At 34.6% G+C, this 12,065-nt stretch overlaps 1 protein-coding gene across 2 annotated transcripts; it reads right to left on the bottom strand.

Annotated features, from left to right (window-relative positions):
* Window positions 1–2,397: 2,397 nt before the first annotated feature.
* On the bottom strand, window positions 2,398–11,165 carry LOC142630830 (proteinaceous RNase P 1, chloroplastic/mitochondrial-like). 2 transcript variants are annotated; one of them, XM_075804882.1, is made up of 8 exons: window positions 10,558–11,165; window positions 9,494–10,439; window positions 9,183–9,350; window positions 6,528–6,557; window positions 5,982–6,072; window positions 3,404–3,428; window positions 2,754–2,815; window positions 2,398–2,635 (listed from the first exon to the last, which is right to left on the bottom strand). In XM_075804882.1, exons 3-7 carry the CDS (start codon window positions 9,332–9,334, stop codon window positions 2,787–2,789), a joined length of 327 nt encoding a protein of 108 aa, XP_075660997.1. In that variant the 5' UTR covers window positions 9,335–9,350; window positions 9,494–10,439; window positions 10,558–11,165; the 3' UTR covers window positions 2,398–2,635; window positions 2,754–2,786. The 2 variants fall into 2 exon arrangements, with proteins under 2 accessions (XP_075660997.1, XP_075660996.1); XM_075804881.1 differs by lacking the exon at window positions 3,404–3,428.
* Between the last annotated feature and the right edge of the window lie 900 nt (window positions 11,166–12,065).

The raw sequence follows: 12,065 nt of genomic DNA, 5'->3' as shown, positions 1-12,065 counted from the left end.
ACTCTTCAAGTTTTGTTTCTGTAGGTGGATGGATTTTAGGAACATAAATCACAACAAAAAATTGAGTAGGGCAATCCAATGTCCAAGGTTTTAATAACCAAAGCTTTAGGAGTATAATGGAAGAACAACTTGCAAACATAATTAAGCAATTAAGAGAGTTGGTAGGAGGCAAGTCGAGGCTCATGTTTGAAAGACATGGCAGGTTAAGGTTGGAAAAATATTAGTAAAGACATACATTCTCCTTTGGTTTTTAGGGGTATTTATAAGGGTTATATGGGTGAATAATAGTGAAATTTTCTCTCTTGAAATTAGGATAAAATCATGACAACTCACCATCCCTTTTAGTCAATCGAGGGAACGTGTTCCGTGGTGCAACTCCCTCAATAGTAGAAGAATGCTTCCTATTTTATTGCATTTAATATAAAGGCAATAGTAGAGGGAAATTAATGTGGTTGTGACATGTTTTGAATTCTTACAAATGCTTCTTTTTAAGCCGTGTGATGCAGGAGCACGGTGAAAACTTATGAGGCATCATGTGGACAATATGTGTCATTTATTTTATGAGTGTATCTATCTTTTATTTGTAATTATTATTTAGGAAAAGTTATAGCCTAATAATTATTGGGAGATGGAGGTATTGTCAGGAAGTTGCCTTTTCGTTGGAAGTTGTCCAGAATTGATTGTAAGCATTTAACTTTCATGCAATGTAATCACCTTTTTTTTTTGAGAAACAATGCCATCACCTATATATAAATCAATGAGAAATCAAAAGGGAATATTCTCATTACCTTTGGTTGAATATTTTCTACCTAGGTTGAGTTCCATCCCAAGACTATTCTCAGTACCTTTGGTTGAATATTTGATTTAATCAAACGATGGGTCATGACCTGCACCTCTGTAGTCGGTCACCAAGTTCCAAGTCTACAAAAACTATTGAAGTGGACTTGACATGTTCATTGCTCTGTCACAATGGGATTTGCTTAACTATAGCAAGCCTTTGCATAGGGGGTGTTGCAAAATTTCTTGAATATTATAGTCTCAGGCTACATTTAATTAGACTATGCTTAGGCCCAATGGACTTGTACAGGGGCAGGCCCACTATGTCCGTTGCACGGTGACTATGGTACTTGCTTGACTCCAACAATCCTATATGTGGAGGTGTCACAAAATTGCCTAAATGCTACAATCGGTGTTTTATAAAACTAAATTGACATAATCAATTTTTTTTTTAAAGAAATGAATATGAATGAAATTAAAGTCTGATATATAGTCCATGAACCACAGTAAAAATTTAGGCTTTCTTTTATACACAGAGAAAGCAATAGAGGAACTAACTATCTGATTAAAACAATAAGCAATTAGTAAAATAAAAGTTGTGTGATATTCAGTATTGTAACTTGCCTCACATTCCTTTAAAAATAAAAATTATTATTGTTTTTTGAGTGGAATATTTGGTATGTCTTTATGTTAGAACCTCATTCCCTCTTCCTTGTATGTGTAATTGTTTTTCAAACATAAAACAAAAAAACAAAGAGCAAATAGTCAAATTTCATGATTTTCACCGTGATTATCAAACATTTTCAAGGATTTGTTGGTATTTACTGGCAATATTAATTTATCCTAAATTTCCTTTTTAATGTTAAATAATAAAAAAAATCCTCTATTTTCTTGCTAAAACCATACACTGGAGTCTGGTGGCTTGGCCTCAACTATAATAAGCTTTTTTTTTTTTTTTTTTTTGAGAGAGATTTTCAACTATAAGTTTTTGGTATAAGCGATGATTAAATCCCAAATTTCTTATACAACCATTAGAAATTTTACCAATTGAAGTAATTGGAATCTCCTCAACTATGATAAACTCATTAACAACAAAAAGGATAAATAATAATAATAATAAAGAACAATTTTGATCTAAAACCTAAAACTTTCAACAAGTTCTTAAAGTGGAACAGAATACATAAATCACAAGCTTTGGTTTTATTTCCAGATGAAGAGAACTACGAATCTTATACCAATAACGTGCTAATGTATTTTATTATGGACTCGTTTTTTTTTTTTTTTTTTTTGAGAAACAACAAACTTACGATTCTGATCGTGAACTGTGTCCAAGTTTAATTTTTTCCTAACAGATAGATTATGCTAATATAATCCTCAAATTTTAAAAATAGTTTAGCATCACCCTTTCCCTTACCATCAGAAAAATTTGTATCAATCAATTTTGACAAGTAGAAGTAAAGAAAATATTAGGTTGCTTTTACTATTTCAAAACTGTTGTAAAAAACTAATTAATTTGTACCAAATCCACGTGGTTAAGACTTAAGAGGGAGGTCTGGTCAACCAATGAGAAGAAAATGAAAAGGTTTTCTTTGTTGTGTAGCCTACTATTGCCACTTGATTAAATAATAATAATAATTTATAATTGAAATTTGAAATTACAATAATGAAAAAAAAAAAAAAAGACTGAATAAGATTACAAAATCTCTCTCTCTCTCTCTCTCTCTCTCTCTCTCATGCATAGAGCCGAGATGAGAGTATGAGGGTCCAGTGGCACACAACCACTGCCTTGGGGTCTCAGTCTCAACTCAAGATCGTCACCTGTGATCGTTGGAACATGCCAACTACCCTTTTCTGACTCCTGCGTTTACATTGTACCAAAATTATTATGTTTGAGAGAAACTCCTAATAAGAAGAAAATGCATCTTTATTCTTAATAATTAATGATCATTTTATATAAGTGATTAGCAAGCAGATACCTGGAGAACAATTGAATAATGTGGAGAGTAGGCTCACTGCCGTGCGAATGACAGTCGAGGATCTGCAAATTTATCAACATAAAATAAGAAAAAAGAAAAGAAAAAAGCAAGCTTCATATTATTAGAATGAATGACGTTTCTCATGTACACACAAGATTCTCATAAAGAATTACAATCAGAAAAAGAGGAAGTCAATAAAAACTACAACAGGATTCACATCACTTGCACCAAATGCCGATCAGCAAAATAATTATCTCAAATATGCTGATTTCAGCTCAATTACAGAGAGTTCCACACAACTGAAAGTACAGTTAAACCTTTGCCTCCATATAGTCCCATATTGATATAGATAAAATCCTCATCAAACAAAGGGGTTGCATTTTCACACAAAGAACTTCTATACTCACAAAACAACCTCTCCAACTGAAAAATGCAACAATGACCCTCTTAGGCACCCACTTTTCTTTAGATGAACAATAAGTCCAATGAATTATTTTTGCACATTCCTCACCAGTCTACCAAGATAATACACCTTTTAATAAGGTTGTCGCCCATCAAAAAATTTCCAATGGCTGCCGTCTGGCCCAAAAAAAAAAAAAAAAAAAGCAACTTTCCTTGGAATGCATCAAATGCTCTTTCAGGGAAATCACCTGTCATGGCACCTCTGAGGACTTCCTAAAAAAATAAATGGACTTATTCATCAGAAATCAATGGACTTATTCATCCTCCACCAAAAAAATAAAACCCTATGGACTTCTAATAAACCAGATAATAAAAAGTTTAAAGAATTGGAGCATACCAGTCATAAGACATAATTCAGATAATGTAGAATAGTGGCCCAGGACAACACCAAAAGGATCCAACAATAAATTTAAGAAAAGAAAAATAAAGAATAGATAACCTAGGAGTCAACACCTGGACTTGCTTAATGACAGCACCAAGAGAGGACAAACATTAGTCACCACCAAACCATTAGAAATTTCTAAGAGATTTCATTAATCCATCAAACATTAACAGTCTCCATTGGATTACAATACTGTACTTATATAAACTATGTCTTAAACCCTAATTTTCCTTGATTTAGGAAACCCTATTTTTTATTGACTTAGGAAATCACAATATATTGAATTACAAAAAGCCCTTGATTCTAGGAATTTAAATAAAATAGTAATAACCCCTTGACTCTAAGAATTTAAGTAAAATAGTAATAATCTAAATTAACTAATAAGACCTCAAACAAAATCTAATTGACTAATAAAAATATATGGTTTTCAAAATTAAATAAAACTAAATTAGAATAAAATTTTCTTTGCACCTCTCGCATCATTCTCCCTTGGTTAGAGAAAACTCATCCTTGAGGTTTGAAATGTCAAAGGATAAGAATTATGGCACATGACACTCAAGAACTCTTAACTTACCTTTGGCCGTGTTAAGATCAGAGAATCGTTACATTCCAACACATCATTAAATTCTTCTGGAATTACAAATCAATGTCTGGAATCAGTATTGTAAATGAGACAACCTTCTCTTGATTCAAAAGAAGCATCATTGTATCAACCTTTTCCATTTCTTCAAGTCTTTCACTTCATGAACAATAATTGATAATAGATGCATCAAACTCATTTTCCATATGTGCACCCTCTCAGTCTTTGCGCTCTTATTGAGCTGTCTCCTCATCAAGTAGTGAGGGATCTTCCTTTTGCGCTCTTGTTGGCAGTTGCACTTCTATTTCAGTACCACGTTTTTGTAGATCAACACTATTGTCTCTCATGGGCAAAACTTTACATTCAATGTTATTAGTCATTCCTGACACTTCTAATGACTCCAACCTGGCAAACTAGTCTTGATCAACTTTTACTAGATTTTCTAACGTTTGTTTCATGAAAAATTGTGCTGGAGTGGGCTTTAGACTAAAAACAGAGTGAACACTCATTTTGTTTTCTTCAAATTGTGCCACCGATTGTTTGTTCCATTGCCTCAGATTATTTCTTCAATCTAGAAATCATATCGATAGCATTGTGGTGGATATCAACCCATCTTTTTTTGCCCAACTCATTGGATTAACATAATTGAGCTTGGTTTGACTTATTTGTCAGCTGTCAAATATTTCCAATACTGCCATTCAAGTGAAAAATGTAACTTGAAACAATGCTTTCACCCACCAAACACTCCATGTGAAGGAAAAGACAATTCCTTGTCTACTTTCCTCAGCACACTGCACATACTAAATATGACTTGACCATGAATTCCCTTGGTTTAGAAGCCAACCATATCATCCTGTCATCTTCACCCCTTTTGGATTTTAGTTGCATACAACAAAATCCAGGAAAGAATTCAAAGGCTCCAACTCCCAATCTCGATCTAATTTAATAAATCTAGATGACCATGTAGCATGCGCAAGAAAATAATCTAAATACTCTGCCTTTCATGTAAACCTATCTGATGCAATATGGAATAATTCTAGATAAGTAACTTTCAGCAACATATGTCCACACCATTGCTCAAGCCAGAATCATATGTGAGTACCATCTCCTACCTCATATCTAACTAACTTAGAGAACAAATCCCATCTGCCCCTAATGTATTTCCACACACCCACGCCATAGCAGCCTCCAACTACAGCTGAACACCATTGAACACATAAACACCATACTTCCTATCTGAAACTTTCCTCCAAAATTCATCTCTGTCCATCACATATCTTCACAACCATTTCCAGCAAAGCTTGGTTGAAAACATGAAGCCTCCTCGGCCCTAAACTACCAAAGTCTTTGTAACTTCTCTAGTCTTGGAGCCATTGATACAGGTACAAGAAAAAGAGATAAAACATGTTGGCAAACTCAAAAGGGAGCCTTCTATTAGCGTTTATCTTCCACCCCCCTTCCCTCCAAGTGTCAAACATAATATTTTGCAATTTTCTAACCATTGTTCTATCTTCTCTAAAATCTATGCTATACAAATTTGCATATGAAAGAGGAATCCAAAAGTAATACCCAAATATGTCACTAGGTAAAGCATCCACCCCAGAATGAAGAGGACCCACTAACTCATTATCCATTATTCACTACTTTAAAAACCTGAACTAAACAAGCCCAAAACTCTCTTTAAAGGGTAGGAATTTGGATAATATATCATAAATCATTCACCTCCTTTGTTGTGCTTGCATATGAATGTCAGTGACATGTCACTATACAGAAGATTCTCTTAAAATGCAAATAAGAATAATACCTGATGCTTTTCCTTCCATCTTGGAAAAAAGCTTGTCCCTAGCAGTTGGAACAAGTGATCCCTCATCTCATCATTTGTCACCAATAAACACCTATGAAGCACGGGTGCGTTTCGGGATTCGGGTGCGGGTGCGGGTGCGGGTGCAGGACTCGACAATTTTTGAAAAAGTAGAGTGCGGGTGCGGGTGCGGCGATTAAAAAATTATTAAAAATATTTTTATTTATATTTTTAATATATTGCTAAACATATTTTTTTCACATTATATAAATATATACCAAATTTAAGAGCAATAGTAAATAATAACTAGAATACAGAGAATGGGAGAGAGCCTAGCTGAAGAGTGAAGGCAGAGAGTGGGAGAGAGGCGCAAGAAAAATGAAGAGGGAGAGGGCTGGGTCTTGGTTTTTTTCCAAACGCGCCGAAAAAATTATTTTTTTAATGCCCGACGCGGCACAGACGCGCAGGCAGCGGCGTCGCCTGCGCGTCCCCGCGTCAGACGCGGGTGCGGCGGCCCAAACGCCGCACCCGTGCTTCCTAGGTAAACACTTACAACTAACAGCAGCATATAACCAGTACCTGTGAATAATGAGAGAACAAACTTTTCACACAAGTTTACTAATAAAGTCATAATCAAGCTACAAATGCCCTGGAGATTTGAATTTAGTAACTTTTTGGTTAAATTACAAATTACACCTTCCATTTCAGTCCCTTAATTTCATTTGTTGTCAATTTAGCCATTTTGTCTAATTCCATTACATTGTGTCGTTAAATATCTTATATATATATATATATATATATATATTATAAGTAAGAATAATTTTATTAAAAGAGACTATTTCGTGTATAAATGACACAAAGAAGACTAAAGAATTACAAAAAAGGAATTATCTACATAGGTAATGACTATGAATAACACAATGGAAGCACTATCTATAAAACCCGATGCAGAAGACCACTCGTATAAAAAAATAATGAAGGAATCAAATTCCACAGATCAAATGAATGATTAACTCTCCCATTTTGCCACTCACATAATAGATCAAAGACCTCGTCCAACAATACCCATTGAATCCTAAAGGATCTAAAGACAAAACTCCACAGCTCAAATGCCACATTACAATGTATCAAATGATGGTCCACCGTCTCTCCACAACTTCAGCACATATAACATCAACCCACAAGGTTTTCACAAGTAAGTATTTTCCCCCAAGCTGCTGTCCACACAATGAAGGAAACTGAGGAGTTTTTAACCCCCATATGGCCTTCCAAGGGAAAGACATAGGGGATGAACCCCATAATGCTTCACAAAAAGAATGAACACTAAAATCCCCACTTCTATTAAGCTTCCATAGCATCCGATCTCCCCCCTCCCTCATAGGAACATGAAATTCTAGTAGGTGTAGTAATGAAGCCACCCCCTCCATCTCCAAATAATTAAAATTCCTAATGAACCCCACATACCACTGCCTTCTTCCTTCCTCCTCTAGTCTCTCTAACAATGACTCCACTGAAGCGTCCCTATTTGTGGCATTTTCAAACAGTATAGGATACATCATCCTCAAAGATTGATCTCTGCACCAAAAATCATGCCAAAATCTTATCCAATTGCCAAAGCCCATGTCAAACCAAATGTATTGTAAAAACTATCCCTTCTCCTTCTAATACTCTTCCACAACCCACAACCATGAGTGCCTCGAACAAGTTTCGTACATCATCCACCCCACTCCTCCCAACACTTCATAGTAACTACTCGCCTCCACAATTGAGTGTCCACCCACCTATATATAGCGTCACAAACATTTACCCACCAAAGATTGATTGAAAGTAGTAAGCTTCCTAATCCCCAATCCTCCACTAGCCATAGGAGTACACACCTTATCCCATCCAACCAAATGATGTTTGAACTCCTCTCCTAAACCACTCCACAAAAATTCCTCTGCAACCTCTCAATCATATCGACCACACTAGTGGGAGTGGTAAACAAAAATAAGTAATATGTAGGTAGGCTCAAAAGTGCACTCTTTAACAGTGTCAACCTCCCCCCTTTTGACAAGCCTAGCCTCATCCAACTAGCTAATTGACACTTCAATTTCTATAATAGGGTTCCAAAATGTTGTTGATTTGAAGGAGGTCCAACAGCATACCAAGGTAAGTCATTGGCAAAAACCTACCTTACAATACAAAAGGTCAGCTAATTCAATCACACTCTCCATCTCACCCACTAGCACCATCTCACTTTTCCCCAAATCAACTTATAACCCCATCACTGCCTCAAACCAAGTCAGCAACATTCAAATGTACAAGATCTGTTCAGTGTTAGCATCACAGAACAAGATGGTGTCATCAGCAAACAATAAATGTGAGATAGACAACCCACCATTTTCATCACTCCCAACTTTAAAGCCTTTGACAAGACCTTCCTCCTACATCTTCCTCAACATTCTACTAAGAAGCCCCATAACCAGGATAAAAAGCAAATGGAATAATGGATCTCCTTGCAGTAATCCCCTAGAAGTGCCAAAAAATCCATAATGAGAGCCATTGACCAAAACAGAGACTTGTATCGTTGTAATGCATGCATGAATCTAATCTCTCCACTTTTTTGGAAGGAGAAGATCTTTGAAAAGTGGAACAAGATTCTTAAATTTTTTGTTAATCCTTTTTTCTTCATGTTCTTCTCAGGGTTTAATCCTTCTTTTTTTAATACCATATAGGAATTTCTATTGTTCAAAAACTTTTTTTATTAGTAAAATGATTTTTTATTCCTTTTTTTGGATTTTTTAAGAAATTCAAAATAACCAAAACTACTTTGTTTGCACAATTAATGGCAGCCCACCTAGCAAAATTAGACAGAAGGACTAAGTTGACAACAAATGAAAGTTAAAGGATTGAAATTAAAAAAATAATAATAATAATAATTAAAGTTACAGGACTAAAGTTAGAGGGTGTAATTTGTAATTTGCCTAACTTTTTTCAAAATAAATTAAAAGTTCCTTAAATAAAAAAAATCAAAGATCAATTTCTGTCGTGTTAATAAAGGGGAGTTTTCATGCATAACATGATAAAGAAAGCAAAAATGTGTTGAGACAGCATATATAACCAAAACATATATATTTTGCCAGTGACCTCAATCTAACCTATCTATAGTTCAATTTTGATTATGGTTCAACTGAATGAAAAGATGCAATCATGCAAACTTACCAATCATCGTTTGAAGCAGGAGGAGTAGCAAAAAGTGCACCAGAGTTTTTCCAATTCTCTAACAACTTCTTGTTATTAGGATGCTGAGCAGGGCCACCAGTCACATGATTTTTATGCAATATAACCAGGGGCAATCGCTTGGAAGGTTTCATTTATAATCATATTAAACTACAACCAAAAGGAATTGATAAGCACTCCATTGGTAGATTTTTTGAAGGATTCAAAAAATAAGTGTCATAAGTTTTAATATATATCATTCTTACTTATCAAAAAAAAAAGTGTCATAAGCTATTTCTCATTATCCCACTCACCTGGGAAAACTTGAAACTATGCTGGTTAATAAACATTGGCACCATCTACATCTGCATCAAATGGACCATGCCATTGGAGCCACTCCTAAATGAGTTCACCTTCTCAATCAATGAGGATGTCACTGACAATCATTTTATGCATTACTTGTTGAAGCATACAGAGCCAGCAAGTATCAACCAAACCAAAATAGTCAAACCATTTCAACAATGACAAAACGAGGAAAAAACAAAGAAGAAATATTTCCTAAAAAGCCTTATTGCACCAAAGATATTGGCCTTCCAATTTGGCCTTGGATACCAAGTCTTTTACATGCATTATGTGCCAATTTTTCCCGACATACCAAAATTTCAAAACAGAGCAGCTTAAGTGTACTTTTTTTTAAAATTTTTATATATTTAATTTGACAAGTTACATATGCATCTAGTGGGTTTTGACTTTGGAATCATGATCAAACCCTTCATCCACTCTTGTGGGAAGATGAAGTGCCATTTGAGCCAGAACTCAATGGTGTAAACAGTAACAAAGAGCAGCTTAGGCATACTTGCTTTTATAATAAATTTTAGTTCGAATTCCAGCATAGGGCAATCAGGCCATCAACATTCCTTAGTGGATCTTACTAACACTTCAATACTGTGATTTTCCAGAACTTACAGTGAAAAGGTCTCCAAACCGTTTGTGCAAGAGCCTTCACAAATATGCATACAATCAAGCAACTCAAAACATAAACAAAAGTTAGAATACTGATATGCAATATACAAAAAACCGAAAAGTTTTATGTTTCCATAAATCTCCAAATACACACTCATTCAAATCAACAACAACAGCAGAAAGTACAGGGACTCACTCAATTGTTAGCAACTTCCACTAGTTCTTTATGTGTTGGTATTGTGTACAGGGTTTTACTGATAGTAATTACATCATGACGTTTATAAAGCTGTTGCCTTTCTGCACATAATACATTTTCGTTGTAATTTGGGTCCAATGTACATGAAGTAATCTTCTTCTTGATAAATTTATCATTACCTATTAATAAAAAAAACAACAAAGGAACACATTTTCGCACCTGGAACCGAACAAAATCGGCCTTAACCTCTCTTTGGCAAGCCACATTGATCAATGAGGCAGCAAAAATTTCCGTCTCCTTTGGATCAATATCAATACAAACAAGCTTCTTGCCACACGATTGACAAACCCAAATACCATTCATTGACGATGCCATCCTCCACCACCTCTCACAACCCCTTTCCTCACTTTACTCGCTCACATCCCAATTCTCCTGTGCATTGTTTCAGACACCTTATGTGCATTCTTACAAACACCACTAACTTTTAAAAATCGCCGAAAGCTCAGCCTCCACAGCCACCACACCGAACTCAACCATATCAGCATCAACCTCGTAAGCCTTATCCTCCATCACTTTCTCGCAAAATCCAAACAATGCCTCAACTTCGGCACAATTCCAAACCCCCATATCTGGGTTTTCCTTCGCTGCAGCCATCCTCGCCAGGCTTGTAAACGTGGCCTCATTAAGACAACCTTGTTCACAACAACCATGGCTTGAAAAATCTGAAAACCTCTGTTTCTATCCAAAGAGCAGAGTAGAGATAGCTCAACACGTTGGTAATGAGTAATTGCGGCTTCAGTTTTAGTTTAGAAAACTCGACTTCTTGGGGGCTGTTTGACACACGAATTCAAATAACAATTTTTCAGTATTTAATCAACGTTCACCCACTTTTTCACTCACAAATATTTCCAAAAAAAACTTTTTATACTTGAAAATTGTTGTTTAAACACACGTACCAAACTGTTAAAAACTGTTGTTTAACTAGCTTTATTTTTTGCCAACTTATTTTATAATTCAGCTTAGTTTTGCTATTATTCATGGCTTCCACTGCATTTTTTAATACCATTCATAGGTTTCATTGTACTATTTCAACTAACATTTATCTACTTTTATCTACAGTACTTTTAACAAAAAAATTTTAGTTTCAACAAAATAAGTGGATCCCAAACATTACCTTAATTATCAATTTTCACTTTTTAACGTTACAAGACACTTTTTTAAATAAGTAAAAAATTGTAGGTTCCATTTATTAGATTTATTAGACTATATGTCACCGCTTAAAAAAAAACACACACACACATGTACCAAAAATACAATTATATTTTTTTTTCACTTTTGAAAAGATGTTATTAGAAATATAAAACTAAATACATTTTTTTGCATTATGAATACTTTAAATATGTGTTTTTACAATACTTTTTAAAACCACAGTTTTCACATTATTTTGAACAACAATACTCAAACAACTCTACCTATCATAAGGTTAGGACAAGTTTCTTTAAGCCTAGTTTAAAACAATTTGTAACCTTAAAAAAATTAAGTTTTTTTTTTATTGGATTAATAATTTTAAAGCATGAAAATTTAATTGCTTACTTATATAGGTTAAACCATTACAAATCCAGATGGTATAACATCGAAAATTTATTTAGTTACCTAATTAAATTATCCTAACATGAAGTAAATTGCTCAATTGTTACTATTTTTTTTTGTAACCCTCAATTGTTACT

Source organism: Castanea sativa, chromosome 4 (assembly GCF_040712315.1).
Source record: "Castanea sativa cultivar Marrone di Chiusa Pesio chromosome 4, ASM4071231v1".
Taxonomy (NCBI): Eukaryota; Viridiplantae; Streptophyta; class Magnoliopsida; order Fagales; family Fagaceae; genus Castanea; species Castanea sativa.
The sequence above is the reverse complement of the archived record's forward strand: the minus strand, read 5'-3'. Positions and strand labels throughout refer to the sequence as shown.